Source organism: Hyposmocoma kahamanoa, unplaced genomic scaffold, assembly GCF_003589595.1.
Source record: "Hyposmocoma kahamanoa isolate Upper Pololo Valley unplaced genomic scaffold, ASM358959v1 128, whole genome shotgun sequence".
In the NCBI taxonomy this organism is placed as follows: domain Eukaryota; kingdom Metazoa; phylum Arthropoda; class Insecta; order Lepidoptera; family Cosmopterigidae; genus Hyposmocoma; species Hyposmocoma kahamanoa.
The window spans coordinates 1,088,497-1,112,093 of NW_020653456.1; the positions used below are offsets into that span (position 1 = coordinate 1,088,497).

The window sequence follows — 23,597 nt, forward strand, 5'->3', positions numbered from 1 at the left end:
GCATTACCCCAAAGCAAAATGCCGTATGTCATTAGACTGTGAAAGTACCTTCGCTTGCTTCTCAGGTTTCAATGCAAGCTCGCGTCAAACAACAACTTTGCTGCATTGCATAACAAATAACATCTCCCGCTTCTCCCCCGGTGACTCGCCTTAACATGAGAAATTATTTTGCGTCCATTGAAACAAAGTTTTACGTAAGTTCCAAAAATTTATTTAGTCGACAAAAATAATTCTAAATGTTCCGATTCTTTTCAACATAATTTTTTAAGAATGTTTCTACATGTATTTTCCATTAGTCTTTACACTTTAATGCCGTCTTTATCATTGCTAAGTGGTGGATAATCCGAAGTAATTTTAACATTTCGAGTTCTTAGGTTTTCGCGATTGTTACACATAGGAAATGAAACAATTTTTCCGGATTTAAATTGCTTCGGGCCCTTTTCTGGTCCCATGGTCACGGTTGACCGTGATCATGATGAACCGTAACCATGGGACCTGTAAAGGGGCCGAAGCGTTGGTTTATTAGAAAAAACAAATATACGCGATTTAAATCCGGAAAAATAGTCTCATTTCTAATTTTAACTTTTGTTAAATAAATTATTTGCGACTCAAATTATTTTAGAATCACTGTATTATTTTATTTTGGAATTCGATCATATTACAAGAAAGTTATTTGATGTTATTTAAAAGCCGTCGCTTACTACTTTAACATTTTCTTTTATTTAAGAAAATTCGCAAGAAATCGAATATTTCGTTCATCTAAGCTTAATTAAATATCTTTAGCTCTTAGTGCTGTATTATAATTATTGCGGCCGGAATTGAAACCTGTAGCGGACAATGGGATATGACGTGGCTTGTCTAAAGCCATTAAAACACGAAATGAAAGTATTTTTTCAGATCTAAATTAGCGTACATTTGTGTTTTCAAATAAACCAACGTTTCGGACGCTTTAGGCTGAGGACTCACGGAGCGGTTTTCACCCGCGCCCGCTGCGGCTATCTGGTATCTGTTTTATCTCAATACTCACGATGAACGTAGGTTTGTGCGATCACGTAGCCGCTGCGGTTGGGAAACAGACCACATACTTGGAGATATGATGGCCTCCGTGATTGAGTGGCTTCCACACCGGTTTTCATGGTGTCGCCGTCTCTGATATCCAGGGTTCGATCCCCGGCCGGGTCAGTGTAGAAAAGTAACTTTTCTATATTGTGTCGGGTCTCGGTGTTTGTGTGTGGTACCGTCGTTTTTTCCAATTTCCATAACACAAGTGCTTTAGCTACTTACTTTGGGTTCAGAGCAACGTATGTGATGTTTTAGACATGTTTATTATTTGTTTATTAGATAGTCGCAAACCGCGCAGCTATTTACGATCGGGCATGATCGGTTCTACTATTACCCCGAAGACGCTGCGGCCACCGCGAGCAACCGTCCGCCTGTCACGGGCGTAAAGGCTGATGCATGTTACATCGTGCCGGCTCGTGCTCTGGCCGGCCATGCGCCAGCCGTGTCACGGTCAAACATCTATATATGCTTTTGTATGATATTCATGTTAGATAGGACTGAGTCCGTGTCACGGCCAAGGCAAGGTCGGGGCACGGCATCGAGTATTTTTTCCCGGTTCCAACCAGGCCCCATCGCGGCACGTCGTAATATGAATGCATTCATCGGGCACCCGGAAGGTACAGTATAGTAGGACTGCTACTACACTATGGACAGCGCAAGCGCAAAATGCTCTTATCATCTATTATATCTTTGCAGAGCATGGCAAATTCTCCTTCGGATTCTCGTTTCCTCCAGCCAGGATGTATCACACCATCTTCTTTTTCTAGTTTAAATTTGTGTTTCCAATACTTCGTTATCAAGAGCTATTGCAATAGCTGCCAAATTAAGTTGTGAAAAGTGCATTAATACCACAACCCTATCACTTAAGAGAAAAATGTAAAATAACAAAAAAAAACCCGGCCGGCGCGCGGTGGAAACGACACGGCACTCTAATGGCCCGGATCCGGCATGATGTAACGTGAAACAGCCTTAAAAACACGTCGTGAAATGTGCTACTAAATTTTACATACATAATGCGAATCTGGAACCGCGGCAATCGTGGCGGGCGCGGGTGAACTCCGCTCCGTGAGTTCTTAGCCTTACAGGTCCCAGGATCACGGCTTCATGAACACGGCGCACCTGTAAATGACCGTTTTACTACAGTGTTAAACCTTAGAATATGAACCAAAATCTTATTATAAATGCGTCGTATCTTAATTGAATTTGGGACGACCTTCTTAATACAAATTACATTTTCATAAACGTACTCTGACGACAATGTAAGGAAGTAAATTTCTTTTTTTCTTTGTCACATAGTGCGTTCCAGTGCCTGGTCTGGGTTTCCGCCGAGGTTCGTATAGATGCCTCTGCAAGCGAGGTTTCTACTTCCCCAACACTACAGCCGACAACCGATACTACAACGGTAGCGACATTGAAGAAGAGTATGAAAAATTTTTATTAGTAAGTATTGTTATAGAGGTTGACTTACTTATACTTACGGACATAATTGTGTTATATTGTTATCTCTGTCGGCGGTGATAAGGTCGATAGTCCTAATTCCTGTGGCGACATGTAAATGTTTAATAGCTGTACCATATCGTGATAGATATACAAAGACTCAACGACGTGTATTGAGAGTATTTTGTTCTGTGATTTTTTAGTTCTGATTTAACATTTTCTGCAGCGATAAATGTCTTTCGTATAAAATAGAAGGTACTTTCTCCAGATAGTACCGTAAAAGCGCCACGTCTGTCTCGGCTTCCTTTTTTCGTTCTACAACGTCATTTTTTATTATTTACCTGTTACGAAGAAAGATATAATTAATAATAACGTGACACCTAACGACGCCCATTACGTGGTCTTAAATGAAATTTCCTTGACCTATCAGGATTAGTGCAGTGAAATTCCCCTACCTCTGTGGTCGAGTAGCTAGCGCACTGGTATTCATGGTGTTCAAATTTAGAAACGTACTAGACGTAATTTGGAAAACTTTCTTCTACAATGCTGACCGTTTGGTCAGCAAAGTTACAGTTACAGTTATTAGATACTTAGTTATTAATCCTTTATGGTTCTAATGGTTCTAATCCATTTTCAACAAAAAGTAAATAAAACTGTTTGGTTAAAATTCTAAAGCAATCAATCAATATTTCCAAGATTTCGACTTAATATCTCATCACTATTTCCAACAATATTTATTTGAAAAGCGTCATAAAATTGTATTTCAAACACGGTAATTAAAAAATGAGGTTATTTTTCATCTATACATCTCTGACTTGTCTATAGTTGCATAGTGCTGTACGAAAAAAACATTCTGTTCGTTCAATTAAAGTTTTTATAATCGATTAGTTAATCGAATATTTCAATCGCAATCGTACGAGTATCTCAAGTGTAATGATTTGAAGGAGGACTTAGAATTAAGATTTCGGAAATTTCAAATATGCTTTTAAAGGTTATGTAGGGATTGCAAAATTATTACAATTGACATCACTAAACCGTGTATGGTCGGATCAGTGACTTGTTTGTTTACATTTTATTGAAAATGGATTAAAATGGAGTATACTTCAACACTTCAACCGGAAGATGGCCACTGCTGAACACAGAGTTCCCTCAAAAGACAGCCACTATGACTGTCCTTGCACTTCACCATGTCATCGATCCACGACCATAAGTATTCACATTTATTGCTATATGCTATTTTTTTTTCCACCATTATTTATCTCCAACAGAACCAAAAGAATCTCTACTCCATAACGTTAGCCTTCGAGTGCCTGCCCTGCGCAGAAGGGTGCGAGGCCTGCGTGGACGGGTCACCGTGTGTGGCTGCCCTTAACTGGGTAGTTCGAACGACCATCTTCGCCCTTGCATGCCTGGTCATCTCCTGTTTGCCGTTCATTGTTTACTTCACTATCAAATATGGACATGTTAGGGTAAGTACTCACAATTATCTTCAATTTTAATTACGATCACATTGAAGACAGAAACTGGGAACGAAATATAGTTGTTGTATGCATTGACTTACAATTATATGGACGTCGGGTCCGCGCTAAAAAGTGTCCGAACTTATAGGGCGTTAAAATCTTATACAGAGCGTCATTCACGCTTTAGTCTTCGTTTGTTCGACTGACAGCGAAGCAAGCAAAATTAGACAGTACTGCGATGACATTACAATTTAACTTCAACGTTTTAGCTTTTTCATATTCCTTTACATGTCACTACGTTTAAATAGGTTGACTTGGGACATTTTTTTCGTGGTTTTTTACATTCGACCCGTCGTCCATTTATTTGTAAGTCAATGGTTGTATGCCATAATGTTATTCTGAGAAAATTCGTAACGGATTAAAATGTAGAGTCATCACCGTTATTGCGGATAATTTCAAATGTTAACGGTAACACTAAGGATAATGGGGTATAAATATGACCAACCAGTCTGAGTAAGCTCATTTTTAATGGGTTAAGAGCCTTCAGCTCGCCCGTTCATCTGGTGACGCAGTCAAGGCTATCAGCTGCCAACTGCAGTGACCTGCAGAAAAAAAGAGCGAGTTCATTCTTCGGCCGTGCGCGAACTATCAACAACCCCTGAGGATGCCTAATCGAGAGGCTAAAAAAGTAACGGGTATATTTTTGGTGGTAGTATCTGTGACTGTAGTTGCGCCTGTATTATTTATTTTATGCGGAGAGAGGGTGGGAAAATCAAGGAGTAACTTAAATTATGATGTGAAGTAACGTAATTAAAAATGGAAGTAGATTTAGTTCCATTTTTAATTCATAGCGGAACAGAAATCGATAAATATTTCAAGTGTTGTGTTTGTGCTCATAAGTTTAGCAATGATAGAAAGTAGCGATCTCCGCCAGAACACCCGAGAACCGATAAAGGCTCAAATATGCTAAACTCTGTTGGTGCTTTGTGCTTTTTGCGGTGCCATGGTTTCCGCGGAACCATAAATGGAACTCCTCATTAAGGAGTTTTCAGTTCCCATTGTTGAAGACGCCAGAGACTAGGTGATAGCTACCTCCGCCTCTCCTGGGAACAATTCCCCAAAAATCTTGTCGGAGTGAATGTTTTACCGTATCTGCGTAAGTAAGAGTTTCCCTCGTGAAAGAGTTAGTCCAGGGCAGATGATTGTGTTTGGTTTCAATTTATGTCTCAAGGTGACAGGCGCAGTGGCTGTATCCTTCAGATCTTTGCGATTTAAAGCTCTGAGTGAAACTGTTATGGACAGGCGTGTGGTTTAATAATAAATAAATAAATACATAACGCACACACTCAACATAGCCCCGCACTAGGGAAAACCTGTGTCGCGGGTGCCATGGACACACATATAGAAAACCACAAATTACACCCAAACTCAGAAATAAATGTAAGCCATACAAACATTTCTCCCGGCCCGGGAATCGAACCTGGGACCTCTGCGTGGCAGTCCGGTATGGGAACCGTTCGGCGACAGAGGCAGTTTAACAGTAGGCGTAAGACATGCATCATAAAAAAAAGTAAAATGTAGAAATAACCTGTTTTTTTAAATTTCTTCCTTTTCGCTACATTTTAGTGTACCATTTCATTTAAACCTTGAGATAAAGAAATAAATGAAAGCAGCTTTCATATTCATATTAAAAATTCAAATGTAGTTCATGTTCATTCATTAATTCGTTTGTTGATCTTCGTAATTAATTAGATGACATGGATATTATATACATCATCATCCATCATACCTTAATTGTCTTCGTGTTCCAATTTTCACTAGTAATACATGTTATTGCAATAAAATAAATAGCTTAAAATGTTTTTTATAATTCACCTAGGTCTAGATTGTCATCAATTTCAAATATATTTTAGATGTGAGGTCAAATAAACTAGATATAATTATAGCATAAATGAGGCAGGACAGGAAATTGCTTGCAGTTTTAGCATGCGATCTCGTGCTACCTAGCCATTTCTTTAAACTGTTTTTCAATGAATAAAAATAACTGTAGGTAATGCAGGGATTTCATGCAAAAACAACCACTTCAATGTTTTAGGTTAATTAAAATCAAACATAAATTTAATTTTCGTTTTAGGTTCTTTAAATAAATAATTCGTGAAAGTAAAAAGAAAAAGGTTCAGACATATTTTGGCTTAACCGTTGTTTGAATCCATAAAAATAAACAACTTTAATAAACTTCTCTTTTTCTTCCTAATTTTCTTTAGCAAATAGATTATTCTTGGTGTAGTTAACGGCAGTGAACCTTGTAAATTTTATTGGGTTAAACTTCACAGGTTACACTTAACTAAATGCAGCAAAAATGTTTAAAGTTTTAATGTGGTTTTGTCATGCCATTTGTATATCATAATTATGTACAGCATTTGTTTTAATAAACGTTCACGTAGAGATACATTTAGATAATAGTTGTTAAACTGTCTTGTTAAATTCAAAAGTAAATAAAAATAATCATAATATTCTTAAACAATTATCATGCCGGTTCCATATTTATAGGTTCCAGATCTTTGATATATGGTGACACACACAAAACAATAAACGAAGTAGAAGTTCTTAGTTTGCGTGGTACGTGTACCAACAGCACGCGAAGTTCCGCATATTTTCGCTTCAATGTCAATTGTCTCCAAAAAGGGCCATATTTTGCGACTTTGTAGTGTAAAAAAGGTAGTCGCACCTGTAATATTATCTTTAGTGGTACTTTATAATAATATCATCGATAAGTCTTATTTAATTTAGATTTAATAAATTTTCAATTTTCTGTTCGTCGTTATATTTCTTTTTTTTTTCATGAAACGAAAGTAAATCTTATACTCCTGCAATATGGTCGGTTCTTTTTTGGAGAACTAAGTAAATATCTCAAATTCGTCGTCGTCCATCTATTGACCGCTAGATGGTAGCCATTGATTGATAAAATCAAAATGTCCTATGTATGGACTTTGACGTCTTGATTGTAGGTAGTTAAGTTAGTTGTAGTTGTAGTTAGTTAAGTTATAGAGTTGACGTACAATCGTAAAGTTTATTTTTGTTTAAATACAAGTTATTATATGGATGCTTATGTGACCGATTGCGACAGAGTTATTGAATCAACTAAATTATAATAAAAAGTTCATCAGTCGATTCACGTAAAGTAGGGCGCAAACTCAGCGTCTAAATCTTGTACGTGACCCGTACATCCTACCTTGCAATAATAAGTATTGAAGTTTCAACTGTATGTATTTTTTAATTTGAAACTACGACCTGTAATTATTAAGATTTCATAGTGTTTCAATTGGTGAGTTTTGATGACAGCGCTTCTAATAGTAATTGAGGCTTAAGGTACTTCCTTTGTTTCTTTCTTCCATTGTGACACGAATAGTAATCGCAATTTTGGACGCCAAATGATCTACGATCATAAAACATACCTGTCACATCCGAACTAGATCTTGATACGCATCGGTGATACGTTATAGAGATCCGATTCGCCTAAATTATAGAAGTGTGGTAGATCAGACATTTAGATTTTTTTATGGTCTCAGGTGACGGGACGAATGAGTCATGCGCCAGGCAATAAGCGACACACTTACCCATAACAGTTGCAGTCAGAGCTTTAAATCGATAATAACTGAAGGGCTCTACCACTGCGTTCGTCACCTTGAGACATAAATTTGGGAAATTCTATATGCCTGTAGTTTCACCAGGATTCCTGCCGTTTTTCAAGCTGGCTTAAAAGACTTAGCTACGAGGTGACTGAGTGACGCTGTGACCTCCTTCCATCATCATCCCACTTTTTTATTACTTTTCTCTGGTTCCTTTTGTGGACACTTTGATCATCGTTCACAACACTTCGTTCATTTTGATCCTTTTGCCAGTTCCCAGACCATGTGCCAATTTTAATACCAATCTAACCTAGTAATATAACTGGCTGAGTTATATTACTATAATATAACTGGCTGAGTTATATTACTAGGTTAGTACTTTTTTTTTAATTACTAGGTTATGTAGTTATTTTATATTATTAGACTTTCGGGGTAAATCTGTCTCACGTTTTTAGTACTTAAGTAGGGTTTTATAGCGTTGTACCTATTTTTTACACCCTTTTCTTGTTACATCCTGTTTCTTTTAACTTTACTTTTTTTTTTATTAGATGTACAAAACAGTTTACATTCACTCCTTAACCAAAGCTTAAACATTACTACTAGTTCTACTCTTGAATGTAAACCTAAACATGTACATACAGCATGACCAATCATGAGTAACAATTTTGTTTGAAATATAAATTGTTTGTAAATTAATATAAAATACTTAGGCATAAATAAAACTGTAACCTTAAATAAAATAGAATTACTATGATTATAACTTTGAAAGAGAGAAACCGTGGTGGTTGTGGATTCGATTGCGAAATCTTTTAACATTACCATCAAATATATCCATCCCTAAATCATAGCCAGGGTCAGCCATAAGGTCATTGTAGGCCCGACACATTCTCGTCAATAAAAAAATACTTGTAAATTTATATGAACCGAAGTATCCTATTTTATTGCCGTGATTCTGTTCACGGCACATTAGCGGCTTACGATTAGTTCACAATTATGTGACTAATAGAAGTGTTGCGTTATTAGACATCCTCTCACAACACACATACATACACATGCACGCACGCACGCACAACACACACAAACATCCAGACACACCTACTCAAATGTGTTGTTTCTTTTTTGTTTTTGGCATCCCTATGTCAAAAATCATCAATGATAACCTAGTATTTGTAATGTAATCGGGCGTTGGAAGCCAGGAGACTCATAGCTCAGGCCTAACCTACTTAGAGCTCCTGTCTTTTTGCCTGTTATAGTACCTAGACTACACGATGTACATGTTGGGAGGAATAAATGCTTTATTATTATTATTCCGTCAGACATAAGTAAGGTGGCAGCACTTGCCTGGACGAACTCTTTCACAAGGAGCTCTACTGCTACTAAAGTTCATTCAAAAAGTCAATCAGTTGAACTGTAGCAGTCTAAATATTCCACAGGTGGTTCGAGCAGCAAGTCCAGCCCTTCTTCGGGTCATCGTCCTCGGAGCATTGCTGATCTACTGCACGACCTTGGTGATGTACGGAAGACCGACCGTCCTAACATGCACAGCCAGAGTCTGGTTGCGAGAGGTGGGGTTCTGCCTTACCTACGGCGCTTTGATGTTGAAAACTTGGCGGTAAGTTGTGGTGCAGACAAGAATATATAGCTTTGAAGCGTTGTTAGCATGAGTTGCTTAGAATTTAAGATGTAAAGCTGTGCTGTTGAACGTATTTTAAAATTTGTTCGATTTTGGAATACTTAACCGCTTAAGACCCCGTGTACAGTTGGCATCACGTCAAGCTACGGTGGTCATACGAACAAGATCTAATTCCATTCTTAAATGTATCATGTTTATTGTACGTGGAATAAATTTTCGCTCGATGACTCAATTATTCCGTATTTTATTAAAATACAAAATTTTTATGTCCTTACTGGAAAACCCGTTCGGTTGTCGTCCATTTGAAATTTAGAATCTGCACTATCTAGACTCGGTAACAATTTGTTAACAAGCTATTTTTAATCACCATCATTGTGAACCAATCGTTAAATTTCGAAAGCAAGGCATTGTCGTCCATAATTACTCTATTATTCTTGGCCGAAATTAATTTTGTCATTGCAAAGTCCTTTCTATTCTCTGCCGTTGAATGATAGGCCGATTAGTTTGGAACAAGCTTCAATCTTGTTGGGAGTACTGTTCAGCTGTATAATTATGTACGAATGGGATTCGATGGAACATGATATACGTTGTAGCATCCCGATAGCTGTCCGGATGTTTGAAGAACGACTCAAATTATTAGTATCTGATTGGGGTTGTTTTCTTACAAAGATAATCCGAACTTGGTTTTAAACTGCCGCGACACTGTAGTGCATCATGTAATGTTCACGAAGGCGCACACAGGTGGCTTTCATGCCATTATGCGCAAGAAGGCTGCCTCACTTATGATGCGTGTACGCGGCAGCGCTAATAGCATCCTAACCGTTGTTGCCAATAGGCTGGACTGCCCCTACCAACTACATTGGGTGCAACTACACGTGCGTAGGGTAGTGGTCTAGGCTCACTTCTCACTAAAATTAAGTAATTTTGTATTGTACTAACCATAGCACGTAAGTAAAATTTACTGTATTACTAACATTATTATGGATCATGGTCCGAAATAAATAATTCTATTCTATTCTAATCTATTTAAAATCTCATACCTGGTACTTAGGCCTGAAAGTTTCTAAATGTGTCAAATTTTAATACATCCATGGGAAGTTCTCTTGAATTATCTCTTGGGACTTCAATATGCAATCAAAATTACCTATTTCTAACGCACATATGCTCCGAATACTTTTGGGAATAAGAGCTCTGACGTTATACTTTTTTTTCCATTTACCAGCCAATGAGTGGTATTGAGAGTAATTTGAAAGGTTCCCATAGGGTTTTCATTGGTTAAAATATACCTTTGATCCTTATAGACCTTTTTTGACCGACGATTTCAATACTTTTAAGGCGAAAGATATTAAAGGAAATGCTCCGGTGTTTGTGACTGCAAATTGAAGTGAAAGGTTTGTTGAAATACGAAGATATGGTACATTTGCTTTTCGGTGAATTGAAACCTTTCGAAATGTTTTTGCCTTTGCTACAACTGTTCTATATTATATAGATTAAAGTATGATAATAATGAAGACGAAAAAATTAAAAACTGAAACCGGATTAAATAATTATAAATACATAATAAGACTTTAAGAAAGGCCATGTTCAAAGTATCTAGAATAACGAGCGTGTATGAAGAGACTGGTGTCTGTGACACAACTTAACAATTTTTTTATTAAAACAACCGATCTCAAAAGTTTGTGGAATCTTCTATCCATTTGCCGAGTCTTATTGAAATCGGTTAACGAAAAGAGGGTGAAATCTAATAAGCCGTATTCATCCCCTAATTTGCCATCCTTAGAGGTACAATTTCTTTAAATTTTCAACCACTGGGTAATTTTCAAATTTTGGGATAAAAGTGGATTTAATAACTACAGAGCTTCTGTTGAAACCCAAAATTTTGCAGGTTATGTGCAGAACCTACTTAAAAAGAAATGTCTCCGTATAAAAATTGTGTGCTGAGTTAGATATTTTATATATCGAGTTCTTAGGTTTTCGCGATTGTTACACATAGGAAATGAAACTATTTTTCCGGATTTAAATCGCGTATATTTGATTTTTCAAACAAACCGACGTTTCGGGCCCTTTACAGGTCCCATGGTCACGGTTGACTGAGGTGGTACAGTCTTCAACCAGTTATGTCTAATATTGATGCAAACCACCCTATTTTTTCACTATAGTTACGAATTAAATACCTTAATTTTAATTTTACAAATTATTTTATTGACTGAATTTTTATTAAGTTCAATTTATTATTAATTATTAATAGAAATTGGAATAAACTAAAACATATTAATTAGTACTGCAGTCTTATGTCTCTTTGGGTTTTCATTAGGGGAAATACTGGATCCCAAACTGGTGGTACGTAGAAACCATCTTCCCTGTTGAAATTAGGATGTTTTTTAATTTCAATGGCCTCTCGCAGCATCCTGGGTAGATAACAGACTTCGTTTGCAAGAACCTGGGTTTTGTCAAACTTCATTAGAATAGATATTTTATACTTAAATAATTCTTTTTAGATTTTTATTTCAGCCATGTTTTTACAATTTTGTATAATCAAGTAAAGCACACCTTATCGTGTAACAAATTAGCAAATTCTTCTTTTTGTTCTTAACGTGTCGACTCTGACATTTAAATTTGTGAGGACCAGTACTCAGCAAATGACACAGCATTATCAGTTGCGCTGTACAGATCCTCGCGTGTGCAGGTGTAGGGGCACGTAGGACAAGACAAAAGATGTGCCACAGTCTGGGGAGAGAAACCACAAATACATGCGCTCTCAGAGCTATAACCCCACCTGTGCGTGCTTGCTTCGGCCGACTTGGGTCCGCAGTCTATTTAAAGACTTCCAAGTGTGCCCAGGTAGATTATACCCAGAATATTATTCCTTAGGTGTTTTCGTATATTCTTTGTAAGACCATTATTTAACAGTAAATACGTATACCATTTGGTCTAGCAAAACAGTTTTCCCCGCTTCACCTCCAGTGACTCCTAAAGGTATAGTTGAATATTTTAATTTCTTACAGGATATCAGTGATCTTCCAAGTGCGTTCAGCAAAAGCAGTTAAAATCTCCGACATGTATCTACTAAGGCGTATTGGCATCATCGTCGGAGTGGCTTGCGTGCTGCTCGCCATAAGGACTCTAGTTGCTCCCCCGGCTGTCATAGTTGGGCGAACCAAGGACGACCTAAAGGCGTACCTTTGTAATACTGACTGGTGGGACCATTCTTTTACTACGCGTAAGTAGCATATGTCTATATCTTAATCGTTACAACGCATCTTTAATAATAAAGCGTCGAATTTCTTTTTAATTTATTATTATTCTTTTTAAAATACCAACAAACTCGGAGAATTATATTACTAACATCATAAACAACTAGTTCAGTTTCCAAAGTTGACTCTGAATCAATATTTGAGGTGTTTTTTGATCATAGTAATACTTGTTTTGTGTAAAATAAATATGCTTTGGAGTGTTTACTATAAAATTCTTGTTTTGCAAATTTCAATTTTAAGATTATAATGCTTGCTGAAAGTCTGAAAACTTAGCAGACAAAAACACAAATAACAAAATATTGCTAAGAAAGCTCAAGAACCTCAAAAAGAAATGTTACCAGAGTTGGTACCCGAAATAATTTGGTCAGAAATTAGCATTAGACGTTATTCTTGGGATAAATTCTCCGTAATTGGCAACATTTGGTCCGTTGACAAAAAATAATGAGCTATGATCTCGTTATAATTATTCAAATATAATAAAATCGACCTTGTGGAGAAAATTTATCAAAGAATGTAGGGAGCAAATATTCTATAAGAATTTAAATCGAAACCAAGTCTCCAATAATAGAATTGAATCTGAGAATCTGTAGAAGATCCCGGACATGTGCTAAGACCCTACATGCGGCATTATATATTATACATACGGAACGAGTTAGCTATTAGAAAGCTCTATAATGATATAAAATTTTTATACAAGCCTCATTATTTCAATAATAAATGGCATTGGGAGAGAAGATCATCGATCAGCTACACAGAAGTCAAGAAGCTGGATACGGATTGTGATGAATAAAGGAAGCTACACCAACAAGAGCTTAGCTCTTAAATAGGATGATGGGTTTCAAAACCATTTTTTTGGAATGTAGCACAAAATAAGACAATAAAATACGTTGCCCAATATTTCGTCAGTTTCCCAAATATGTTGCATTTGGAATTGCGTTACTTTATGTTTGAGAATGCAATTATCTTCAATCGTCTAAACCCAATTTTGTTTGTTCCAGTGGAAGTAATATTTCTGATGTGGGGCATCAGGCTTTGCATCATGGTGCGCAAGGCACCTTCGGAGTTCAACGAGAGTCGGTTCATCTCCATGGCGATCTACAACGAATTTCTGCTCTCTGTTTTTCTTAACATTTCCATGTAAGTAAAATTATACTTTATTATTTATACCTTAGAGGATAAAATTGTTTTTAATGGGCAAAAAACTACTCATTTACATCACAACAAATAGTGCAATTCTCGCACGTATTTGAACTGTTAAGTCCTACATGTACTTCGGAGCGTAGGGTTGTCACATTGATATTTTAGTTGTAAACAAAATTAAAAAAATAATAATGTATTCCTTACAGTATTCTCATGTTATATTGAAATATTTTTTGTGAAATGTAATATACTTCATCTTGGATTGGCAACTCGATTATAGGAGTACGATTAAGAAATGTAAATTAAATGCAGAACAATTCTGAACTTGAGGGACTTGTTCCATAAATACAACAACAAACACGTAATATTTGATATCATTTTTTAAATACCGAGCGGACGCTTCAATTCAATAATAAATGTTACGTCGCGAGATAATGCATGTTTGCATCCATATATGGCTCGCGTCAGGCGTCCATCCATACTCGTCTCACGTTGGGTTTTACTGCTAGAAATTCCCCCTTACCCACCACTAAATAATTTGGTTTTTGAAGTCCCAACCGTCAAATATTCTAAAACAGCAATGATATATTCGCTTTTTTAGAAAGAAAAAGATAATAATTACTCTTTTACTCATCCATTGTTTAATTTTTAAGAAAGAAAGAAAGAATTATAAACAAAAAAAAACTGGACAAAAAATAAATTAAATAAGAAGAATATTACAACAATATGTTGATAAAATATGTATAAATAAGCAGAAATTTACCGTCATGCGTGTCGCGTCTGCGGCTACAAACGGGACTTACTCAGCTATAGCCATAACAACCGGTTTCTCTTTTTAAAAAAAAAACCGTATCGTGGCGCTGATTTTCAGCAAGCCCGTGGCGAGTGAGCAATAAAAAAAAATCATCAAAAAATTAATAAACAGGACAAACCGACATAATACAAAATGTACATGTAACTAACTACACACATCAAAAGTGTCTAGGGATCAAGTGAATATTTTTGAAATAAAAATTATTTAAGCAATATTTACCAAATCCAGTCTTCCAGGACGACTTCTTACTTTAATGCTTATGTTTTATTTAACCGCTTACCTCTATATTTAATTAAAATAAACTAAAATTGATGTTTTTGCAAATTGTGCGAAAAAACTCAAATTAACTGCGTCAATTAAATGACAAAAAAATGGGGAAAATGATGATTTTGCTCATTTTTATTGTAAAGATAAGAAAATTAATAATCTGTATTTCCACCATTAACACGAATCACACGATGCGATTTGGCATGCTTAAGATGAGTTCATCAAAATCACTTTGAGGAATGGCCGCCCATGTGTTATGTAACAAGTCAAAATATTGTTGTAGAGTATGTACGGTATGCATACTCGGCACAGCTCTTCTTTGAAGCATATCCCATGCGTGCTCAATTGGATTGAGGTCTGGCGATTGAGCAGGCCACGGCAGAACGTTGATACGAGCTTCGGCAAGAATGCGTGTTACGACTCTAGCCGTGTGTGGACGTGCGTTGTCATGCATTAGTTGAAATGAATCACCCAACTGGCCTCGCAAAGGGATGATAACATCTGAAACAATCCTCTCTGCGTAAACTTGAGCATTGAGGTTACCCCTGATCCAAATGAGATCGGTTCTTCCGCCGATCCAAATACCGGCCCATATCATTATTGTTCCCTCACCATATGGATGAACTTCCTGGCAATATCTCAAACGTTCATGACGTCCAGATGTTCTCCAAACTAGAGTACGTCTTGTATCCGGTCTCATACCAAAGCGGGATTCATCCGAAAAGCACACATAGCGCCAGTCTTCTTCCTCCCAGTTTCTGTGTTCGCGAGCCCATCGTAAACGGGTCCTGCGATTGCAGGGTGCAATAGTTGGAACTCTGAGCGGCCTTCGGGATCGCAGACCCACTTCACGTAAACGATTTTGGATTGTTTGATCGCTTATTAGCAAGCCTGAGGAGCTGTGGAGCCTCGTAACCAACATCATGGCGGTCATGGTACGATTCCGTCGAGCAATATTTTGGATATACCGGTCCTGTCTGCGAGTCGTGATGCGAGATTCTCCTCCATGTCGCTCGGCCACGCTGCCCGTCATGCGATAGCGCGTCCAGAGGCGACTTATGACGCTCTGTGTAGTGTTAAGAGTGAAAGCCACAGCACGTTGCCTGGAACCAGCTTCCAACATTCCGACGGCTCGCATCATCACTTCTCGGGTTAAATGATGTCGTCTCTCCATAATAATGTAAATTGTTTCGGTTCCGATGCAGATATTGTAATGATTTTGTCAAAACGCTATAACTCATTTTTATACAAAACCACATTGACAATCGATTTTCTTCTTATTATCGAATTTTAAACAATATTCCTTATTTAAATGTTAAAACTCACTAAAAAGTATCAATAGCGATACAAAAAAGTTAATATAATTAACCCTAATTGCAGCAATACTCTTAAACGTACTTGATCCCTAGACACTTTTGATGTGTGTATATAGACACGAAAAATTCTTATGCTATGTAAATGACATTATACTCATAAATGAACTTTTCTCAAATCCGCTTCAATCTCTCATCCGCGCGAAACCTTTTACTCGTATATATTTCCCGGTAGGAAGTACTGGTCATCGATAAGTATGATAAACATAGTACAATTTTGAGAAAATCCGATTGCTAGAGGGCACAGGGATATCTACTGGTATGATTTTTTACACAATAAAGGTTTATTGAAGATACAGATTATTGAAATCCATTTTCGAGATGTTTTCACTTCTCGTGGTGGTAAACATTGTGAAATAAGCTAGGCGTACTTAAATAGAAAATACTTTGAAGTGGTATCGGCTTAAGTGTTTTCCTTTTTAAAATTTAAGAGGAAAGCTCTGGTCGGTGTAATTTCCTCCACTCTTCACGGTTCATAGCCAGCTCCTTGACCTTTTTATGACTGCTCATTTTGACGTTCTCCTTTATTTGTTTACTCGACGCTATTCTTGCACTTCCTCTCTTTCCTTTTTCTTATCTTCCTCTTCATTAAAACTTCTGCAAATTTGTCACTATGTGTGAGATATCCAAACATTTCTTCTTTCTATTTTTTACAGTCTTTAGAAAATATACTCTTCCCTAACTCCAGACTTATATCGTACTACTTATTGTTGGTCTGGCCACAGAGGATAACACTGAATATTTATTTTTTGGCTGACGAAAATCATTTAGGTGAATTTTCAAATGTATGTATGTAAGTCGATTCTTCTTCTTATCGTATCAATGGTTCTTTTACTTTAGGACTATACTGTCCATAACAGTTGCAGTGTTACTCAGAGCTTTAAATCGCGAAGACTTGAAGGGCACTGCTACTATGCCCTGAGACATAAGTCGACAAGACCCATGTGTCCGTAATTTTACCATCATTCTTACCCTTCAAAACCAGAATGCAGTAATGTGAGCATTAGTTGGCAGCAGAAATAGGTAAGGTGGTAGCACTTTCCTGTTTCACAAGGAGCCCTACTGCTACTAAGAAAACATCTGTTGTTTCTGTTACTCCGACCATTACTAAATAGCCGCTCAAACGATGCGCTCCTCCTACCGCAAAATGGCGGCTATTTGGTTTCGCAAATTAGAAAAGGATTCAGTTTAACTACAAGTTTTTATAAATAATAATTATTATTCTGCATTGCTAAATAAATACCCTCCGTACTACCAAAAAAACATCTCAAATAAAATGCAGTAATACACCACAAATCCTGCACTTAAAAAGCACTAATTAAATTTTTGGTGTACTTGGATAAATATGATAATATTCCGTTTGAGTGGTTCTAACATTTACCATGAAATTACTCCTTAAAGTATAGTTTATAAACATTTATATTCAGGGAAAACTTAAAAAATGCTACTTACGGTATGTTTTCAATAAATAAACACCGAAATCACCAGCCCAAACAATAACACACACGATTGTCGTGACGTATTTTTGAAGTTGTTTATTTTTTTTAAATGACAGACCCAGGCATTAAAAACTTTATGGTTTGCTAGAGTAGTTACCGAAATAGCAATTAATATTAGTTCTTTTACCTGTTATAACTTCGATACCCGGATAAATCGGTATAAAATCATCACCGGCACCTCTAGGTGTGGTATGCGTCTACGGCTGCATGTATCGCGTGAGCGGATAACGCCTTATTGGCAGATGTACAAAGAAAATTTACAAGTTACGTACGTGTAAGAAAAATTCTGCTTGAACAATGAAAATACGAAACGGTGAACTACATACAAAATACGACAAGTTCACCACAAATCATATAAATAGATCACATAAAATTCTGGGGTATGTTAATGTTATGCTTCGTTCGTATCACGTTACCTTGGAATCTTATTCCATGTAACGTGATAAATGAACACATAAAAGCAAATTAAGGGGTTTTTTCTGGACGCAGAGATAATATTCGTTTATCTTATTTGAAAATATTTTATGGTTATTACTTTGGGCCATGACACTAAAAATTTCTAGTGTACAAGACTATATTGTGTTGGATTGCACGGGCATTGAAATGCCTAGGTTAGGTTCATTATTTTTAGTACATTTTTAACCAGGCTATAACAGAATCTAAGAATATAGAAGAGGGCGATGACCGTTAACCCTTTCACAGACGGTGACAACGTTTACCGCAAAATTTAATATATGGATGCTATATAGATCTCAAAAAACCAACTTCGGGCTTAACAGTACGGTTTCCAAGTGCTTTCTGTATAGTTGCCGCCTACTGCTTTTCTATAAAGAAGTATCAACGACTTACTGACAAAATTGATTTATATACACTATATAAGCACATTTATATAAGCACTACGATAAGAAAAATACTGACATTCTTGTGTGCGGTACTACGGCTCCGTAAAGCGCGAGAGGTTACGCGATAACTGTCTACCACTAAGAGTATCGCCGACAATGCAAGTGCTTAGACAAGTCTATCATTTACATTACAATCGTTGTACAACCCCAGCACTTGGTAACGCACGACTGCACACGGCGGATAACGTTATTTTCATCTCTCTGAGCGCGTGCTTAGGCTTCTTTTTAAAAAGCCATTAAAACCAAATATCTTAAGATCTGTAACAAGTACATAGAGAAATTTGTAAGATCTGCTGACTTAGTCTGTAGCTCAGTTGGTAAGAGCGGTGCCTCCGGTGTGACCAAAGGCGCTGGTTCGAGCCCAGTCAGATCAAATGAATATTTCTTTGTTTTGTTTAATCTTTGTATCAATAATACTAATAATATTTATAAATTTAATATAAAAAAGTAACAAAATAGATTTAAAAAAGTAATTTTTATTTAAAAAAACCGAATTCAGATTTTGCTTATATATGTACATACAAACTGAAACTAAAAAGTCCACAATCGGTTACCGGAAAGTGTGCGAGCCCGGTTTCATCCCCTGGTTTGCCACCCTTTAGAGTTGGAATATTTCTTTCAAATTTAAATTGGATCAATACTGAGTTACCCTTCTAAGAATAAAATCTAAGAAGAAATACTGGATCCCAAACTTGTGGTACGGCGTACCACCAGTATTTCTTCTGATCTGATCTGAACCATCTACCCTGTTGGAATTAGGATTTTTTAATTATTCACACAATATACACAGCCCTGGTATATATATCAATGTTCTGAGAATAAGCTGTCTTGCACATAAGTCTTTGTTCTACGAATGAGTCGATAAGGCTGCGGTACCGCTAAGGACATTAGCAACCAGAATATTCAGATTTCAACCCACTGGTTATAACGATATGAAACCAATGAAAGTTCCTCTCCTAAAGTAAATTAAGATAAATAATATTAATCAAACACAATCTACAGTTACCTCAAACTGAGTTCCCTAAACCAAGTTTCCGAATTCCGGAGACAAATTCCGGGAATAATCGCAATTCGTGTAATAGGATAAGTTAGGATTAACGTCGGGGCGGATTGATACAATTATCTTGAAGCTCCAAACCGACTGAAAATAAATTGAAAATGTATACTTCCGTACTAATACTTTTGACCGGTTTAATTACGTTTTATTGTCTTTTATTTGGGGAATATTTTTGATTCTTTTTTTTATTTTACATAATTTTTTTTTATGATTACATCATGTAACGGCGGCTTCTCACGGCCTGTGATACCACGGACCACGTTGCGCCGCGCTAATTATGTACAGGTAAGCTCGCACTACAGGCCGATATATACGAGCCCGCGCGTGCCGGGCGGCCTATTTTCCCGCGGTGCGGCCAGTGAAGCCACGGGCTGTGGGAAGACAGCGTAACATGATTTTTGTTTCTGGGTTATCAATACCATTCTCTTGTTGGATAAATCATAAAAACATTTTCGGGTTTCTCTTTATTTAAAGACAAATAGGGAACATTATAATTCAATTCGATAGTATTTTTAAATCAAAATTCTACATATTGATTACAAAGAACCTAGAAATGAGTAGTTTTATTGTTTAAATACCACTTACGTAGTTATGTAAATACCACTGTAGAAGTCACAAAAGAAGTTTCAGGGATACAGCTAATTTTCTACATACTTTTTGCTCAATTAAACAGTAACTAATAATGTCAAACGAGAAACAGAATCTTTTTGAAATTTGTTACATAAGTCGTGCACATGGTGGTGAGCATCTCGGCTACCCATACCCATGTCCAGCGGGGGAACCGTGTCAGGAGGTAGCGGCCTCTACAATAACCTAATGAATTAATATTAACGCCATCTATCTGTTAGAAATAACAAGCCAGGGTAACGTTAATTCGTCAAAACGAAGTTATAAATCAAACGCGTTGTTTGTTGGCGTTGTGAACGACGTCGTAATGTTCGTACACGTTTTACTAATATGGATGAACAGTGAGCATCTACAATAATATTATTTGAATGAATGTCAAACTATGCGCAGGAGATTAAAATCCGTTGGTCACTGTACCGAACTCACAATGCGACCTGCGAGTTATGTTCACCTACCCGCTAATCTAAAAACTGTTACAAACGACGAAATGTTTTACAACCGACTTAAACTCCTTTTATTCGATAACGGATTAAAGCATTATAAGTGTAAAAGAATTTCTTTCCAAGTAATTATAATTCCATTTTTGTTGAACGCAAACAGAGTTCTTTATATCTGATGATAACCCTTACCCTTCAAGACCGGAACGCAGTAATGCTCAAACATTAGTGCATGGCGGCGGAATTGTATATGGTGGCAGTCAGAGATGAGTAAGCGCCCAGGTTTAAAAAGGGTTAATGCCCGAAATCGAGTGCAAAATCTATTTGTAACTTTACTAAATATTTGTTGTAAATCGACTTTTTCTGAAATATAATAATAATATTAATATAAAATGTTTGTTGATTTCTGTACTAGACGATTTGATTTGCCTTCCTATTGAACCGATTCGTTTGAAAATCGCATTAAAACAAATCGATTTAAAAAAATCGTTAGATCGTATGCCCTTGAATCGATTGTCATAAAAATCTAATCGTAATGTGCATCGTGGTAGTGACAATTTACAGGACTGCAAGGAGATATATTTTTACATCGTAATTTGTAATAAGAATTATACCAAATTTCGTGTTCGCCGTTTCCGCCCAGTGGATTGATTAGGTTTTAACTCACTGCCAATCTCTGGTGGCAGTGCTTTTATGACCTCTTCAAGTTTTAGACCCAAAGAAATAGTTTCATTCCCAATATGTAACAATCAATAAAATCTAGAAATTTCGATTATTTTTGTGTATGTTAGCCGCCATGTTGATTTAGCCGATTGAAAAGGGTACTGGGCGAGGTGAGTGGGGTTCCACCGTTGTGTTACAGGTTCGGATTATTGCGCACAATGCACAGTCGCTAGACTAGATACTAGTTTTATTCTAATTAGAACTTGTTGCTTCTGTCCCAAGCAAAATCGTGTTGGGTATCATCCATTATTAATATTTGTAAAGCTTTTACTGCATTTGAAATTAAATGCTTTTGGTCTTCTTTTTTTCAATCTGACTGACTTCTCGTTGAGAAATATTTCAAAGAATTTTATGAATTCATTTTTATTATTTCACAGTTAACTGCCTCCGTGGCCGAACGGTTGCCATGCTGGCATGCTGGACTGCCACGAAAGGTCCCGGGTTCGATTCCCGGGCCGGGAGAAATATTTGTATGGCCTACATTTATTTCTCTCGTAAGTTTGAGTGTAAGTTGTGGTTGTCTATATGTGTGTTCGTGGCACCTGAGATGCAGGGTTTCCTTAGTGCGGGGCTATGAGTGTATGCGTTATTATTATTATTTTAACATTTGTAATTTTTAGTTTTCTGAATGTCACGATGTTTGAACACCATGAATTCAATTATTTTTGTGAAATCACTCCACAAAAATAATTCAATGTCATGGTGGTGACATTTAATAAACTTAAAAATTACAATCATTATGTTAGTCGATAAAAAAAAAATTGCAATTCTTTAAGTTAATTATTTTTAGCCGACTTCAAAAAAGGATGAGGTTCTCAATTCGTCTGTATGTTTTTTGTTTGTATGTATGTTACGCGATAACTCTGCTATTTGTGAACCAATTTTGATGATTATTTTTTGTTGGAAAGAAGGTAACTCGATGTGATCTCATTTAAGTTTCAAGAAAATATTCCACCTCTAAGGGTGGCAAACTAAAAGATAAAGATAAAGATAAATTTATTCTGTATAAAAATTTAACCTAAATACATTGACTTACAATTATATGGACGTCGGGTCCGCGCTAAAAAGTGTCCGAACTTATAGGGCGTTAAAATCGTATACAGAGCGTCATTCACGCTTTAGTCTTCGTTTGTTCGACTGACAGCGAAGCAAGCAAAATTAGACAGTACTGCGATGACATTACAATTTAACTTCAACGTTTTAGCTTTTTCATATTCCTTTACAAGTCACTACGTTTAAACAGGTTGACTTTGGACATTTTTTTCGTGGTTTTTGTATTAGACCCGTCGTCCAATTATTTGTAAGTCAATCCCTAAATACAAAAATCTTATTAAATGACCTTTTATTTACATATATGCGCCAAACTATCACAAATAGTGATATATTGTATATTTACATAACTTTAATTAAGGTTAGTAGTGCAAGTTAATCTAGGTGATACCTGAACTAAGTAAAATTGATAACTTGTATCTTAGGTATCCAAATCAGTGCTTATAGCATAATGGTTCGTTAACATATTTTCAACATATTTTGTTCAATAACTATAAATTACAATAAAACATGATTACTTAATTATGTTACTTAGCATCTTAACTATTATTGATATTACGTAACAACACAAACTAAATTTTCGGTATCATGTCAGTCTTGTATGGTTTTCTTACATTGAAACTTATTCATAGGATATATACATAGTGAACGATTTATTTTATTATACAAAAAACTACCAAGAAAGCAAAAGAATCTATGGGAGTGTGCAATTCGAAACCGTTCACTGGTACAAACAATGTCTGCTCGTCTTTTGCTGGTTTGGAGTGAGAGGATATGGGGCGTTTGTGAATGCTTCTTTGTTACGATTAGTAGTATGAACATCTGGTGTATTGAAAGTACATCACATTTAGTAAGGAGTTCTGCAGTGGGAAAACGAAAAGGTCGGAAAGTGAAAGATTTAGCAAGGTGTTTTTATGGGTGCCTCCCCAAATCGTTAAGCAGTACACGAACAATGACTGACAAAGAGACAAATACACGGTTTTTAGCAGATTTCCACTGGCGACATGTCTTAAATTTTTTTAAATATAAATTAATTTTCGCACTCTAGCCGTAAGAGTTTCAATATGGGCCTTGAAGTTGAAATACCTATTATGGTGCCTAAATATTTAATTGTGTTTGTGCTGCTAAGTTTAGAACATATACAGGTTTTTTCAACCGAGCCAAAACAGTTATGCACTAATATTGAATTTGAGTTTAAAGTCGGTTGGGAGAGAAAAATATAGAAAACGTCAT

The 23,597-nt window shown here is 36.5% G+C and overlaps 1 protein-coding gene across 1 annotated transcript in view; it reads left to right on the forward strand.

Annotated features, from left to right (window-relative positions):
• LOC113240237 (probable G-protein coupled receptor 158) overlaps positions 1–13,616 on the forward strand; it is a 382,545-nt gene extending 368,929 nt beyond the window's left edge. The window contains exons 5-9 of the mRNA XM_026477487.1: positions 2,359–2,502; positions 3,768–3,968; positions 9,022–9,200; positions 12,227–12,441; positions 13,474–13,616. Of these exons, the coding sequence (XP_026333272.1) occupies positions 2,359–2,502; positions 3,768–3,968; positions 9,022–9,200; positions 12,227–12,441; positions 13,474–13,616 (882 nt within the window). The remainder of the gene's footprint in view (positions 1–2,358; positions 2,503–3,767; positions 3,969–9,021; positions 9,201–12,226; positions 12,442–13,473) is intronic.
• The last annotated feature ends 9,981 nt before the right edge of the window (positions 13,617–23,597 follow it).